The sequence below is a fragment of the Chiroxiphia lanceolata genome, chromosome 1, assembly GCF_009829145.1.
Source record: "Chiroxiphia lanceolata isolate bChiLan1 chromosome 1, bChiLan1.pri, whole genome shotgun sequence".
In the NCBI taxonomy this organism is placed as follows: Eukaryota; Metazoa; Chordata; class Aves; order Passeriformes; family Pipridae; genus Chiroxiphia; species Chiroxiphia lanceolata.
The window spans coordinates 133,901,907-133,919,358 of NC_045637.1; the positions used below are offsets into that span (position 1 = coordinate 133,901,907).

General features: G+C 40.4%; 1 protein-coding gene across 6 annotated transcripts in view; it reads right to left on the minus strand.

Moving 5' to 3' along the window:
- The window catches only part of ADAM22 (ADAM metallopeptidase domain 22), a 130,752-nt gene extending 113,600 nt beyond the window's left edge, over window positions 1-17,152 (minus strand). For all 6 annotated transcript variants that reach the window (XM_032678940.1, XM_032678849.1, XM_032678765.1 and 3 more), the window contains exons 1-3: window positions 17,091-17,152; window positions 16,765-16,922; window positions 601-677 (exon numbers count right to left, since the gene is read on the minus strand). In XM_032678940.1, the coding sequence (XP_032534831.1) occupies window positions 601-677; window positions 16,765-16,922; window positions 17,091-17,148 (293 nt within the window). In that variant the 5' untranslated portion in view covers window positions 17,149-17,152. The remainder of the gene's footprint in view (window positions 1-600; window positions 678-16,764; window positions 16,923-17,090) is intronic.
- Between the last annotated feature and the right edge of the window lie 300 nt (window positions 17,153-17,452).

The following is a 17,452-nucleotide window of genomic DNA, read 5'->3' on the forward strand; positions in this document are numbered from 1 at the left end:
AGGGAGGGTGTCAAGAGGATGGAGTCAGGCTCTTCTCGGTGGTGCCAAGACACAAAGAGACAAAGACAAGAGACAAGGACAAGAGGCAAAGGGCAGAAACTGATGCACAGGAAGTTGCACCTGAATATAAGGAAGAACTTCTTTACTCTGCGGGTGACTGAGCACTGGAATAGATTGTCCAGAGAGATTGTGGAGTCTCCCTCACTGGAGATATTCAAGAACCATCTAGATACAATTCTGTGCCATGAGCTCTAGGATGACCCGGCTTGAGCAGGAAGGTTGGACCAGATAATTCACTGTGATCCCTTCTGACCTGACCCATCCTGTGATTCTGTGACTCTGTGACTCTGTGAAATGAAATTATAATACTAAAATGCTAGTTACACTGCAATAGCTCCTAAGTATCAAAAATGGGAATATCAAAGCCTACAATGGTACTCGACAAAATAACAGAAGAACTTAAAATATGCTACTGTAGATCAACTCACTACCTAAAATAGCATTTGTGTCATAATATAGCCTCTAAAACCTCCACTGAAAAATTACATTTCACTGGCACCAGGTCTTGAACAAATGTAGAGTAAGATAGTCATTACTTACTGGTTTAGTGTCACATCTAGGATGAAAGATGATCCAAAAGCATCAACCTGGAAGCTGGCTCGAGCAATGTGGGTAGACTGCAATATGGAAAAGACTGGAATTATTATTCAGCCACAACAAAACATTGTACTGGTTTGTGAATGCAGAAACAAAATATATATATATACTAAGTATATAGATGTTTCTTAACCTGACTCTGGACATCGACCGGTGGAGAACAGCTGAGATGTTACTGGTTTGGTCAGTCACATATACATTCACAATTCTCACCAACATTACCTGACAGAAACACTCTCATTTAGGACCATATAGTGAGATAATAGCAATGGGCTAAAACATGATTAGTTGCATTTTCTGTAAAGCTCTGACTCACCACCCTGTAACCTATCTCCTCTAAAAGGCTTCCAAAACTCCAGCCCCCTGAGTAGTCACTAAAACCAAAGAAAAATGGGTGGTAGAAACATCTTTCTTTCTTTCTTTCTTTTCTTCCTTTCTTTGCCATATATTTTCCCCAAATTAATTCCTTTCACAGTCCTATAGAGGACAAACATGGGAATACTTCGTAACTCATGATCTGCCAGAAACAGTGTTTTATTCTAATAGTAGTGGAAGAAAATACTCAGCTATCCAATAGAAACAAGACTTGTTTCTAGACCTGAAAACTCTCAAGAAACAGAACAGCCATGTTATGTAGTTAATTAATAAGAAAAGCTACTTGCAGACACTTTGGAGGAGTATCAACTTCGTTCTCATTTTCTTTCCATTGAAATCTGCACATTAAGATTTGAAGCATGTAGACAGAGGACCTAAGAGGAAACACTGAGGAACCACTTACAACTCTCAACTATACTTCTCCAAATAAATAGAATACAGGACAGTACAACTGTAACAAAGGATTTATTGAAAACTCTGGGAAACACAGGACAGGATGGGATAATGTGAATCATCAAATTCACTCTCTAAAACTACTGGCAGGCTTTCGATAGGCATTAAATCCAGAAGAGCTGAGAATACCACTTTCCCTGGAAAGGAACAGCATCAAAGAAACAGAAAGTCAACGGAACCATGACTTTTTTGATTATTACGTTTTTTAGTTGCCCTACAGCAAAATTTTCTTTTTATGTCTACATATATAAGCATGAGTATTAATAAATAAAAAAGACAACAACCATGAATATATTTCCACAAACATGATGAATGCTTTAAAAAAATAAACAAATGTCAGGACAGCTTCTCTTAGCAGAGGACCCTCAGGCTGAGGGCCCTCTATAAAAATGCCTGGCTGTGTCACTGCAGTGGACGTGCATGCAAAATTGCATGACAAGAAAATCCACACATTTACATTATACTTCAGAAGGACACAGTTAAACTGGAAAGTTTCTTAGAAAGTGCCTCAGTAGATATAATTCAGTGTCAGATGTCAGACATCCTTTCAGCTATCCCCATTACACCTAACACAGGCCATAGGTCTTTGCTAAGTGCTTCTTATAATTTCTGAATGATTTAAGACCTTCTTTTTTGCACAGTTGAGTAGTCTTGACCAACTAATTGACTATAACATATAATTTAGCTTACCTGGGCAAATAATTTCAGTGAATAATTACCATCAATATTAAAAGCCTACTTTCTATCCAAAAAAGATTTTAAAAATAATAAAAAAAGCAAGCCAACAAACATAAAAAAGACACAGCCAGCTGGCAATGAAAGACACCACAGAATGTACAGACACCCACAGCACATACGGCACCCACATGTAGGACCATCATTTAGCTATTTCTGGCCTGCAGCAGCTATGCAACCACAAATACAGTAAAAATAACCATCAACAAATTATCAAATTACGATTGTTGTTTCTTTTTTACCTCTCAGGCTTTAGAGTCTGCTTTGAATGATTTTAAAATTTCATCTTCTCTTGCTAGATGAATTCTTAAGCTGCTGCTCACAAACAGGATGTGACAGGCCAAGTATCAAGTAACATAAAAGGAGCCAATGGTAGTTTTGTCATTCCCTTGTTCCACTGCAGCACATTTGCTAACCTTAACTAACCTTCATTTACCTACCTGCACTGCAACAACCTCCTTCTGATCAACGAGTAATGGCAGTCCAGTTGTTTGCTTATCATCATTACATTATTAAATGCAAAGAACATTCTACAGTACTTTTTTGTTTGTTAACAGTATATGTCATCATTCAGATTTCTTTACACAGTATAACCAAGTCTTCTATACAACCATATGCTGGTACCAAAAGACAATTAGTCAGTAAAAACAGAAAAAGAAAGCCTAACATGGATTTCTAGATGTACATATACTAAATGTAACATCTGTCATTAAAATGTATTCACGTCATAGACCATAAAAGCAAAAATGACTAGATTGTTTCGGTTTGGTTTTTAACCACTAGGTATATTGCACCATATTGATTTGGTCCGGGAGATTTCCGCTCTTGAACATGTCTTTAATATAAACAATTAGAAGGCTAATGTATTTCTAAGGTGACCCTGGGCCAGTTACTCCCTGACAGAAACTGCTCATGTGGATTTAAGGGAGAAAATACCTCTTAAGCAATTAATATGGAAAATTACACAGATGTAACCATCTCCCAAGACTCATGATACAAATCCAGAAAGCTTACCATTAATTTTAAGCTCAAATGCAATCAAGTGTATCCCAAGGGTATTTCAAGCCTACTGAGATACCAAAACATTTTGGATAGCCTGACAAACTCAGCCCTTTCCAGGAATTGCAGCCCTTCCTTCAGCCCTGATATGTGTTTGTAAAGCACTGCCACACTGCACGCTGTGGGTTGCTGCCAAAAATGAGCAGTTCTGCCCCATCCTGGCCATGTGTTCCCACCTACTCTCCCTTGTCAGCTCATGTGACTAGCCAGAAAGTCTGACCAGCATCAGAAAATTAATCATCACATGGAGTGGGTCCAATTTTTGTCAGACAAATAAGCTGATCCAAAGAAACCATGAGGTAGATGCAATGCAAAGAAGCCAGAGGGCACACCCAAGAGAGACTGAGGAGGAAGACAGATTCCCACTTTCAATAGCAGACAAAAAAATCTCATTCAGCATAAAAAAAACCTATCCCTTAAGAGTTCCAGTCAGTACATTTTTTAAGATAACTAGGTATTTAGAAGAATTGTTAAGAACCACAAAATAAAGAAATGGATTTTAAAAAGTCTTGGCTCTACATTATTTTTAAGCACAGCTACCTGCCTGCTCAGTGAATAGGTAAACTGGCCAGTTGCAAAGAAAGTTTACATTCACAGACATATGTCAATAAAAGAACCCAAAGGAAGGAAATAAGTACTTTTCCATCTATACCACCTCATTCAAACAGAAGTAACAAGAAAGACACCTGCAAAGGTCTCTCTAAATCACTGAAGCATGACAATCAATTATGTCCTTCAGTTCTCAAACCAAGGAATTCTCTTGGAAAATTTGAGGTTTTTCCAACAACCATCAGCTTGACACATCAACGGCTGACAACTGAGTCATAAAAGGGGAGTTCTTGGAGCCCAGAAGAGATGTACTCAACGCAGAGCATGAACAAGAGCCAGGAAAGGAGAAGCTAACAACTTAATGGAAGAGTGCAACGACATGTCTCCAACACAATCAAAAAGTTCTGAAATTTTAATGTCAAACAACCGAAGAAGGAAAACATCAATAACAACTCTGAAATTAGCTCCAGTACTTTCAGATGCAATTTCTAGTGGCACATAAATTATATTACCCTGCAAGCCCCTCCAGAAGGAAATACTAAGCATCCCATGCATCCAATGCAACTATGAGAGAGCTAACTTCTGTTAAATATTGTGAAGTTTAAGCATCTCAGTGAATGTCTGAAAGGAATCAAAAGTAAATGGAGTCGAAAGGATTATTTCAATTCACTAAGCACAATGGTATTTTATCTAAAACTAAGATTAAAAGCTTGAATTCTAGAAAAACAAAAGTGGTACGCAAACCTTGCTGCCAAACCAAGAGCAATGTGATTCCAATTATTTTAAATCACCTGCTCCATGCCTCAGGGATCAATCACTGCAGTAACAGAGGAGATGGGCAATCAGTACCAAATATGACTACTTATTATTACAAAGAAACACAACTGAATAATGATGTCCTTTCAGTACTCCAGCTGGGGTTCAGCTTTCTCCAGAAACTGGTCCTGAAGAATGAGCATCTGCAAAGGGAATACATGTACATCAAACTACAACCAACATACATCACTGCAGATCAACATCATTGCACTGGAGGTAACCTTAAATGTGTTTGGAAGATTTTCATTTCAAATAGGTCAAATACCTTAATCACCAGTGAAACACTTACAAATAATCAAACTAACAAGAATTTTGAAAGGAAAAATTTAGACATTTTCCTCACATTGTGTATAATTAGCTGAGTGCTGAAAGCAGCACAGTAGCATGATGACTAATATCTTTCCTCATAAAATAAGGAAAAATAATTAAAAACATATCATAATGCAATGTGCAATTCCTTGTAACATGTTTCTTCCTTTAGAAGTATCCTTAAGAAAGCACTTAGATGCTTTATAATAAGTTTTGCTGGAAGAGATAAGAATTTCCATCAAAAAAGAACGAAGTCTTTTGTAAAAAAAAATTGAGGAGAAAATCCTATTTATATGCTTGCCCTTTGATGTAAAGAATTTTATATTTACTACTATTTATAGCATTGTGGTTTCTAATTAAAAGATTCTGATCAAACTTGTAGACTTGAAAGAAAATCACCAAGAGAATCAAGAGATAAAATAATACAGGATGATATAGGAAGAGAGAACTTAAAAACTATGCTTTAGAGTTTGCAAGAACAATAAGGTTTTATAGCAGGCATTTGGTGATTTAGTCACATTTAGAAAATAATAGATATTAATTTAATTCCTCCCTCTCTATTTCACAGAACAGAAACTTCACCTTGCTAACAATCCTTTAAATGTGCATGAAATAATTGTTTCTTAAGTTCAGTAAGGACACAGATAAGCCAATAGGAAATCAAAATAAATATATTAATGAAATTAAATGACAAATATACTAAAAATTTTATGTAGATTTACCTAAAAAGAATTAACTGCTGGTTTGAAAATAATCATTACACTTAAATTTATACTAGAGTAGAGGAACACAGTGCTAATTGGTACATGTACACACCAAAAAAGGACAATTTTCAGCCTCATTTTTGTTGTAATAAATCCAGAGTTATGGAGTACACTGTTGCTGTATGTAAAGTAAGAAATTTTTTCAAAAACTGACTTTTTTACTTGTACTGGGAAGAAAAAAAAATTAAGACTTTGCTCAGAGACAAAATTCAGAAATAAGCCTAGGTCTAATACTAAAAATAAATACCCAAAGTGAAAGAATCTTCTTTAAAAAATGCACAATAAAATACAGCTGCAACATGATTTCCAGGCCTTCTCTATTGCCATTTGCAAATATCTAATTTTAATCAAAAGTTCAGTGCCACTGAACTGGATCCACATATCATAGCATATTAAACAACTACAAAATCTCTTTTTTTACTTTCCCTGGCATTCTCACAATATTTATAGGCACTTGTGTGTATTAAACACCATTATCTTTCATTCTTCATGCAAACTCTCTCTTTTTATCCATTGCATAAATCTAAATACCTATGGGGCATTTGGTAGGGGGCAGTTTATTTAATGAAAAAAACGCAGAAAAGAATCATGGTTTTTACAAAAGGCTTTTACAGCTGCCTCTTTGGGGTACATTTAGTAAACAAGTTATTTATTCTGAGAAAAAGCTAGAAATAAGAAAATATTTTAATAGGTCCATGTTCGTTTTTTAATCCTGGATCACATCTGTTCTCCATGCCAAGTAAGGGTGGAGCAGAGGGAGACCTAAACACCATCAGCTGGAATGTAGTGGCAAGGGCCAGTTCACTGTGGTCATAAATATGACCTAAAATAGCTTTTCTCCATATAAATATCATAGTATCAATGAACTCTAAGACAGAAGCAAGAACTGCTTGTACTTCTAAAATGCCAGTAATTAGTCTTATCAACAGAAAAGAAAAAAAAAAACAACCAAAGCAAAAATACCAAAAAAACTCTTTTGTTTATTTGTGTGTTTGAAAGCAAAGGCTGTTCGAATTTGCTCAATATAGTAGGGGGGGAACAGCACCAGGAAAAAAAGTCCCAAGCACAAACTAATGCAATGTATTGCAGGTGTCACTGCTGCAGAGTCAGTGCCTGGGCAGCAGCACAGATCCTTCTCATGTCCTGCAGGGGTGTAATGCTGAGCTACGAGAACTTGGCTGTATCTGCTCACACATCTCATCCCAGACCTCCACCCAGCACTCCAAAACTATGAGCATCTTTGAACAGTTACAACAAATTGAGTAAGAAAAAATAATTCTCATTTCCCCCTGAAAACTTCTTTTCTTGCTCTACTTCCTCACCTCCACTTCATCTTTCTCAAAAATTCACATGAGGTTAAATGATGGAACAACGAAGACAGGAAAACTATCGGCCTGTCACTGATAGCAAATTTAGCATGAGCTACCATTTGTTCCCACAGATCTAATAGGACAAATTTAAGTAACTGAATGGGCAAGATGCTGCTTCCCAAGAGGCAATTTCACGCTTGTCTCCAGCACCAGAAAAGCCCTGTGGCACCAGATCTTACACTCATGCTTTTAAATACAGAGAATGACGTTAATTTGATTCTAAAATTTTGTTTATAACTTTTGATTTCCTAAGAGACTAATTGCTGCAAGTCTTCATATCACTGCGAAAGAAAGAACTGCAAGAACTTTTGGGAAGCTGTATTTATTTTTTTCCCCTTTTTCTGGAAGGGAAGCAGCAAAGATTCATGTATAAAAGGTTACATACAACTAATTTGCAAGAGGTCTTAAAAATATCACTACTGGGGCAATGCACTCAATCAGGTTCTTCATCAAATACTAATGACTAGGGAAAGTATGACCAAATAGGTTGTTATAAGTGTGATTAATCAAGTACAGGGTCACGAACAGAAAAGAAACAAAAATCATGAATGGAAACTTGTAAAGTTCAGAATCTTTTCCTGCCATAATTCATACAAAAGCTTTGATAACTGTTGGAGATCACACTTGCAAAACCAAGAAAGGGCGTAAACAGATACTCATCCTGTGCCCCAGGAACATCACAGTTTCCATTGCCCTCCACAGCAACTGTGGCTTTCAGAGGGTCAGATCTAACAAGAAAAAGAATGCTACCTACAACTGCAGTAGTGCAATGTGTTCCATCTATCTCACTCAAGAGCCTAGGACCTGACAGTGCAATCAGATGGGGAAACTACTTCCTTGTGAAGAAACATGAGATCAGATGGAAGGAACTTGAACAAGGACAACCTTTCCTCAGTGAAATATTCCTCTCCCAAGGATGTCTGCCAGTATCGAGTCAGCGGAACCCAAACGAGCCACTAGTTGTGCACAGCTGCAGCGTGAGAGGCAAACAACCAACACACCACCCATCTGCAGGGGGAGAGAACACAAAACAAGGGCAGCAATGCACGCACCATAGGCATCACAGACCCATCTGGACCACTATGTCATCTATCTGCAGAAAGGGCTATTGTCTCAAGGACCCCATCTAGGCAAGAAGGAAAACTCAATGGATCTAAGAGTCAGGAGGAGTGAACGCATTTCCTTCGCCAGACCAGATGGTGCCTTGAGGTCATTTTTAGCTGCATGTTTTCCAAGCTCTGAAAGGAATCAATAACGTTTTAAGAGTCCCTTTTCAGCATCTCTTGTAGGCTTCACAAATGAAGGAACCCCTTCATTATGCCACCTTTACATTACAAATTGACACCTACATTACTCTTTGACACCTAAAGCCTCCCGACACGGTTAATTTCTCCCATGAACAGCTCTGGGCACCAGTAGAAAGTTTAGTAACATCTTGTCAGCATCACAGGCTAAGAAGAGCTTGACAAAACTTGCAGACTGTTAGGCATGCCAATATATTGCTCAATCAATTCCACAGATAATACTTTTTAAATATGACTCACCCTCTACATTTAAGTATCAAAGTCCTGCTTAAAGTTGAAAAGTGCATGAAAAGCAAACTTCAAAACTCCTTTTCCTCTTGATACAGACAAGGAGATCAAAACAAATCAACATTTTCATTGTATATATTTTCTGAAACAGCTGATGGATTTTTTTTATTCCCGCAGAGTTTCAGGGGTTGAAATACTCTAAGGAGACATTTCTGGAACAGAGTGTATTCCTACATACTACTATTCTCCTGGGCAATTTTTGAGTCAGGGCTGTAGCCTCCATACTCCTATACATCACACTTCCATTAAAAGGCATTTACCTTTTTCTAAACCTTGTATTATTACTTCATTCTGGAATATGTGTTTTCTAAAGCATTGCCACTTGCTACAGTTTTCTGGTCTGGCAACACTCATTTCATTAAAAAAAGGAAAGATACTGTACAATAAAATTTAGTATAGGTAGACAAATCAGAGCTGGTCAAATTACCAGCTGAATCATCAAATTTCACTGTAGGATGGCAAATGCCCAGCAGCAATGCCATGCTTCTTTAACTGAATCCAATTTTCAAGCTTAACGACTCAACAGTTAAACAGCTCTATGTCATTTGCCACTTTCTTTGATTTCTACATAATCAATCGTGTCTTTAATTCACATGACACGGGCTTTCCACTTGAACTTACCCAATCAGCAAACCCCCATCATGGGAGTGCATGCCACAGCTTGGTAGAACACATTCTGTCCATGTGCTCAGCACTCCCATGCAGCACTTCAGTCACCTCTGCTGCTCAATGCTCAACAATAAAGTTTCTGGGAAAAAAAACATGAGCCTTCCCTCACACAGTCCTCCCACCAAAGTATTAAAACCTTGCACAGATGTAATCTTCTGTGTGCAAAGCTCTCATCTGCACTGAACATACCTCTCCATCTGAGGAGAAAGATGTTGTTCCACATCCATGCTTGGCTGTGGCTCAGCACAGCTGCCACTGCACAGTTCATCCCTGCAGCAATGATTTATCCTCCTCAGATTAATGCAACTATTGCAGTGGCTTCAGAGGAGTACTATCAGGGGGCATCTGCAGCTATGAAGAGCAAAATTTCATCTGACAGGCCTCTGTGATCCTATATGTGCTCCAAAAGACATCTCTGCAGAACAGTGTATCCATACAGTATCCAGGAGGCCACTGGCAAGCCAAAGAAAAGAAGATAACTAGAAGGACTCTGAAGGCTTTCTTGTCTGAAAGTTTTCCACAGACAATCATAGCAAATTTGACTTGGTTTAAAATAAATTACGTAAGTCAAAACTAGAGAAAAGGGAGACAGGTTGGAAATTACAGTGATTTGTGGAGATGTTAAATACAGCAGTTTTGATTAACATGCAAGAAACCAACAATACACTATTTCCAGAAAATACGATACTGAAAAAAATATTATCTAGGGACAAAAACACTGAACCATATCAGTAGATGAATGAGAAAGAGATATTGTGTAGGAAGACACCACAATCCTGTGTCCAAGACTAGTAAGCTTGATCCTCTAACAGTACTGGACTTTACCCTCCACATCCACAGTTATCCACACTGAGAGAATACACACAGACCTGGCCTGGCAACCAAATCATCTGACAACAGACCAGTGAACTACTTCCCATGAAGCAGAAGGGCAGTCTACCTGGGAGAAGCAACTTCGTCTCAAACCTACAGGAGTGGAAGACAAAGAATCCCCATCCTCTCAAGGTGGCTGCACTAAGTGGAAGGACCACAAAACTCAGCAGAGCTGATTTGGGAGGTAAAAGCACTGAGACAGCACTAGCCACAAGGACCCACAAATTACAGAGTTTAGCCTTATCAGGTTTTTGAAGGTTTTATACAGTTCGATTGACCTTTAAGCAGTGTTTGACAGGATAACTGCGATAATGTTTTCACAAGCAGAGCCCTAAAAAAAGTTGTTAGTTTTGAGTCACTTAAAGAGTGGTATGATTATTGGGAAAACTACAAAAGGGACCTGGACTACCAGAAGGATAATATAATACCAGATCTACCATGATTGTGTACACATATGTCCATAATGATCTTGTGGAAAACATTTCAGAGTGCACGTTAACGTCACTGGATGTAGTTCAAATTATGGATGTAGTTCAGCCATAATTTGGCTAAATCTCAGCAAAGTTTATCATGACACTCCTTGTAATGCAACATGCTTCTACACCATGAATGTTTTATAGCTGATATAGCTGATTAGCCACTGCAGAGGTCCCAGAACATGTATACTCCGTGAAACAGTGGCAGAAAGAATATTCTGTTTGATCCTGCACTCGCGGGCACCAACACAGAGCAGGAGTGAATACAGACACGTTGATTACCAGAGCTAGAAGGGACTTCTCTATCAGACTTTTCAATTACTACACTGATCATGGCAACAAGCAAATGTTGGGAAAATACTTTCTATATGAATTGTTACATCTGAGCCTTTAAGATCCTTCTTGACTGTATATAAGCCTGTTTTATGCGATTAAGCCATAGCTTTAGGAAGATCTCTCTTTTCAACGCTGCTATGGGACAAGCAAGAGAAGATAACACAAAACAAAGATTTTTCATGCAGTCCTTTTACCCAAACTAGGATTTTCAAATATACCTATGTCTTTTTACCACCCCTCAAAATGTGAGTCCTGATACAATGTTTCTGCAACATGAACTCTGAAGCAGCAGCTACCTGAGGTTTTTTTGATGGATGATTTCTTTGGACTTATACATTTACTGTCATAACAAATCTCATTATCAAGCAGGGAAAGACTTTCACTGAGCTTGCCAAGAAGGATAAATTAGGAATTTGAAATATTCTTTGCTTATAAAATACCAAAACACATTATGAATATTTTATAAAAAGGTGTATCTGAAAGTCTCTCTTACATTTGAGAAATCAAAGGACACTCTAAATGTCCTTGCATCATTCAACAACCTATAGCAAAGTGTGGCTTTCAGGAAGGCAAGACCTGCATCAAAAGTATGGGTATTTTAACCATAAGTATTTAACATATTCATAAAGTATTGCTAGGTTGGTGAAGTATCTTACCCCTACGCAAATATTGCAGAACTGCATACAGTGAACATGCAGGAAAGTATCTCACGCACTTTGCCTAATGTCTTATAAACTTTAAGGGAAGAGGAAGAAGAGGCAACAAGGAAGGAAGAAGAACAAATTCAGCAACAAACCAAAAGCATGTTATTACTCACTATAGCCCAGTTTAGCCTTCTGCCCTTTGGTTTTGTGATAGGATGACCAAAAATTGTGCCCAAGTTTCTCCAAGAGACCACAGTCATTAGATTAAGTGAACAGAAAATAATTTTTAAAATTGGGCAATTTCTCATGACACTTCTCTTTTCAACATCACCATCCATCAGTCCCAAACTCTAGAGATGTTTTTATAAACCACTCAACAGTCAGCACTCATATTTTAACCAAAAAATTACTAGTTGTTTGAGCTACCCGACACAGTAACTTACATTACCAACAGAAGCTGAAAGTATCAGAACAGAAAGCAAGAGTGTTTTAAACAAAGTCAGCAGTTTCAGAAGCAACTATAAAGAATAGGGATATTCTGTTGAAGACCAGAGCGAGAGGCCAACAGTCAGAGAATCCAATAGCAAAGACTAGGCAACACCTGAATAACTAAGGAAGATTTCAACTCTAAGTGTAAGCAGAGCTATGCAAACTCAGCATGACAGAGCAAAGTTTCACTGCAATTATTATTATCAATAAGAAGTCATTTTAGAAATCTGTAAGCCATGCTTCCAAATTGGTGTCTGCAATTTTATCATTTGGTCACAAACAAATCAGAAATGCAGGCTGCGGAAGGCAAATAAATTCCTTGCTGAGAACTACTGACTCACTCTGGACTACGAACATGTACTTCTGTCTCAGCTCAGTCCTGGAGCCCTTTCACACCAGGCTCTCTATAACCAGGTCAGCCCTTTTACTCTCTAGGAAGGAATCCAGTGTACCTTCATGACAACTGGCAATGAGCAAGTGAAAAACAGCCTGACAAACTGAAATTGCTATGTTTGTGCAAGGCATTCATAACAGCAGAGATGAGGGAATCTATGTCCATAGTAGGTCAGAACCTTGTTCCCGCTGAAAATCATTATAAATCTCACATATTTCCATATCAACACCTAGATATATAAAAAATGGATAATGTAATAAAAGCCACAAGAGGAACAATGTTGTCCCTCAGACTATGTGTGCAGACCTACTAGTATGACCATGAAGTGCTGGCCTTAAGGAGAACTGGGACCCTTCACTGGTGTTGTTGAGTGGCAATCTCCAGCTGAGAGCAAGATCACTTTCAAGTTATACCGAGGGTTCAGGGAAGGCATCTGTTAGGTGAAGGCATGTAGTGGTCTGGTACTCTAATTATCAGCTGGAAAATGGACCTCATCTTCCCAACGAGAACATCTGACCCACAGAAAACTACAAACAACATACACTTCTGTCTCCAGACACAGCTCAGTCACATTTTAACAAAAAACACATCTGCATAGTATTGACTAAAGCAGAATATTAAGAAACTTGTGGTTTCCCATGTGCTTTTTACAATACCAAAATACAGCTCAAGGCACAGAGTTAAAAGGTTCCTTATAAATGTCCACAGTAGGATCTTTCTTTCTTTTAAACACAAAAATCTTAGCTCAGCCTGCACTAAATGCCCCTGACATAGAGGACTTTCATCTTCTAAGAGGCTTATTTATGCAACCGTAAATTAAGTGTCCATTGCTAAGATCCTGGATTGTATTAATAATTATATAATATTAGCATATTTTTAGATATATCTTATCTTGATTACCCCTTAGATTAAGTTCTGTGCAGCTGCTAACAGGCCCCCTTTGGGGAACAGAGAAATTGAAACATAGGAGTGTCACAGATACTGGTAGAGACGCTATTTCACAATGGAATTAAAAGCAGAAACCCAAAGTCACATGAATTCTCCTATATCCACTATATACTGTACGTTCAAACATTATTACCATGAACACGTAATAGCCTACAACATTTGCCTTGTGCTACGTTCTGAAGTCCAGTAATGTTTGACAACTATTACTGTAAGCACATTAATTTTTCTTAAGCAGTTACATTCTGGGCTTCTAGGATGAGTACACAGATTACTTTACTAATTAATAGTAAAGCATGCATGTTGAGAAGTCACTCAACAGTTATGGCAATGGCAATGGCCCAAAAACCCCAAACCAAACAAAACAAAGGATGTTGCTAGAGAAAATCCTCAACAAATGATATAAATAAACCATACATGTCCAGAAATCTGCAATCCATCACTTCCTAGTAACTTCTGCCTTTAATTAGCTGCTTTCACCTCCTTTTATCGTATTACACTCCTCTGGTTCAACTCCATCTTAAGCCTGTTCTAAAACTCCTGATTTGCTAAGGCCCCGCTTTGCTTCTGTGTTCCCCTGCATGATCATCTTCATTTCCCTTTGTGGAATTCCAAACTCAGGCTTGTACCCTTCTTATACAGCTTCTGCCCTTTCTGCAGCTAAAGCTTTCATCCAGGAATTAAAGGAATCCAATCCGGTTTAATGCAACTTCCCTCTCTCCAGTTTATCTCTCTCTCTCCTTTTATCTTTATCCAACTCAAAACACAATTAGATTGTTTTACATTAATTCAACTACAGCCTTGTTGTCTAGTCCTCTGACTGCACCCTCCCATTCAGGTATCTCTATTTTTCTAGACATGGTTATTTGTCCTTCACTCATTGAAGATTCTTCCTGAATGCTTCAACCTCCTCCAAGAAGCATCCTCCCTAAACTAATCCAGAAGGCCCTTAGCTTTGGTTTGAAATCTATTCCAGACCATTTTTTCTAACTCTCATATATAGCTATTCAAAGACTACTAGCAATGAATAGAATAGGGCATGGAGACAGAATGTATTTAATCATAAAATAAACTAATACACATGGAAATGTTATGGATGGAGAGGGAACCTCTGTTCCCCTACCCTTCATATGCCACTGATCTTGGGCTCTTAACTCTTCAGGGCAGGCATGGGTGTCTCTTCATGTAAGAGCAGAATCCAGTATCTTTATACTTTATGCGACTTTCATCACACACACAAAAGCAACCATAAAAGTTAACTCCATGAAGTCAGTCCATAACTTTGATAAGCATTCTGGCAGAGGTAACAGTGTTGGGGTTTTTATGGGATGCTAGACTTTAGGAGTCAGGATATTAAATTACTCAACTGCAACCCTTAACACCAACAATACAAAAGTACCTTCCTAAACGCAGCTTCTACAAAACTTCATTTAAGCAAAGTCAGCCACACTGCTGGTCCATTACCACCGAGCTGACTCAGATCTCTGGGCAAGGGATGCAATATCTTGCAATTAGGATGTAACCATGCCCTGTGCCAGAATCACAGAAAATCAGTACTGCTCCACTCAGTTTGGCCTGCTCTGCAATTTTCTTTCTCCAATGCACTGCCAGGTACTGTATCCTTCAGTGAGTAACAACCATCAGATACCACGGGAGAGGCTGGAGATATTTTAAGCAGCAGAGGGGAAACTTCTTCATCAGGAAGAAAAGTTGCAGTTGCACAAAGAGCTTTACACATTTCCATCAGAGCTTCTACACATTTACATTGGTTTAGTGGGGGGGCTGCTGTGAAAAAATGCATTTAACCCTTTTTAAACCATTTGTGTTACTTTTTTTTTCTGCTTGGAGTAATATTCATACTAACAACTGAATTAGGTGAGAATGACTTGAAAACTTTTTATGAGCATAAGATTTGGTGAACAAAAGCTGAGACATTCAGAAAACTAAACTCCATTAAATAGCAGTTTCTTCTGTAAGACCAGTATTTTAATTGTAATACTAGAGCGAAATGCAACCATTACTATGTTTTAAACAGACATGTTACAAAGTGTTTCAACTTGTGACTGTTCAGGGACCTTCAAAGAATCCTGAAATGCATAGAGGATTTTTTTTCTTTTTTTTTTTAAGCAAAGCATTATGGACCTTTAAGAATCCTATTTTATTGTACTGTAAATACGGTCTTCACATCTGAAAAATCTTTACACAGAATAAGTCACATTCAGAGGCTAATAAATACGCTATGAAGAGCCTGCTTATTATTTAACTATACAGAAAGAATACAAGCTGTCAGTGCTTATACTTTACAGATTATAAAAAAGAAATAGGAGACAATTTTTTCACTTGTTACTTAAACACAAAGCAGTCAATTGGAAAAAGAAGAAATGGAGGCCTGCAACTCATCCTGGATGTCAGCAGCTGCTTCAAATGCACAAATTTTATGTTCTTCAATAACAGCAAGGACTCAATTTTTTTTATCTTTAGATGTAACAGCCATGTACCACCTCAAACATGATCAGTAGCGGTCAAGATGAAAATTACTGTATTTTAATACAAATTGGGGCGGCTATTTGTTAAAAGTTAGAGGGACTGGTCTTCATGCAACACGAATATGTTTTATAACATAAACATTGCTAGGTTAATGGTTGGACTCGATGATCTTAGGTCCTTCCCAACCTGAACGATTCTATGACTCTACAGAATTTGAAAACATACTCCGGTTTGGCTAACAAGCAATATGTACGTTAAATCGCTATGTTATGTTCACATGTTATATTTCAAGCAATTCCCCTCCGATTTCTATTTTTAAAATCACATCCGAGCCCACGGAACACAAACCCACCCTGCCTCACGCTTCAGCCAAAAGCCGAAATTAAGCCGCAGCGTTTTAAGCCCCCCTGTCGCAAAGGCACCGCAACTTTCATTTCGGGGCCCCCGGTCGCCGCAGACAGCGGGCTGTGCCCGCCCGGGCCCCCGCTGACGGCCGGGGGAGGGCATTGCCAGGCACGGGGACCATCTTAACTAATTCGGGCGCCGCTGCGGAAGGACTGGCATTCCCAGCGCTCCTGCGGGAAATCGAGCCGCGCGTCTCGCCGAGCATCGCAGTGCACTGAGCGTTATCTTTCAGCGGTACAAACACCCTTGCGGAGAGGTGCGGCGAGGCTCCTCCGCACCGCCGCCCCTGCCGCGGGCCCCTCTCCCCCCGCTCCCCCAGCCGTGCCCGAGCCCCCCTGCCCCCGCGGCTTCCCCGCCCGGCGCTCACCTGTGTCCGCACCGCCTCGCTCCGCACCCGTGTGCTCAGCGCCGGCCACCGCGCCCCGCCGCCGCCCTCGCCGGAGACCAACCGCAGGGGCCTGATGCTCTCCCGCTCCGCGAAGCGGCTCTCGCCCCGCCGCCCCGCTGTCGCTGGCCCGGAGCCTCCTGGGCAGGGGACAGGCACCGTCAGCCGGCTGCGCCCTCGCCCCCAGCGCGCAGGCTGTTGCGGGGGCTCCGTTTCCATGGGGCTCCGCAGCAGCCTCGGCGCAGCGTCCCCCCCTCCCCGCCGCCCCCGCCCCGAGCGCGGCGGCGCTGCCCCGGGCCGCGGCTCACCTGGGGCAGCCGGCAGGGCGCAGAGCGCCAGGGAGAGGAGGCAGGCGGCAGCCCGCATGGCGCTGCCCGCCGCCCCGCTCGCCGCCGTGTGCCGCCCCGGCTGCCGCCGCCGAGCGCCGCCGGCTCCGCGCCTGCACGGGCGGGGGGGCTGCGGGGCCGCGGGGCCGGGGCTGCCGAGCTCCGCCCCGCCGCCGCGCCGAGCCCCCTGCCAGCGAAGGAGATGGCGAGAGCCGCCGAGGCTCCCCGCAGAGCCCGCTTGGAAGAGGGAAGTGCTGGGAAATGTAGTCGTTTGCCAGGGTGTGAGGTAGCGGGGCGAGACCGGAGGGGAAGCCCCGGAGCCCGAGGAGCGCTGCAAGGATTCC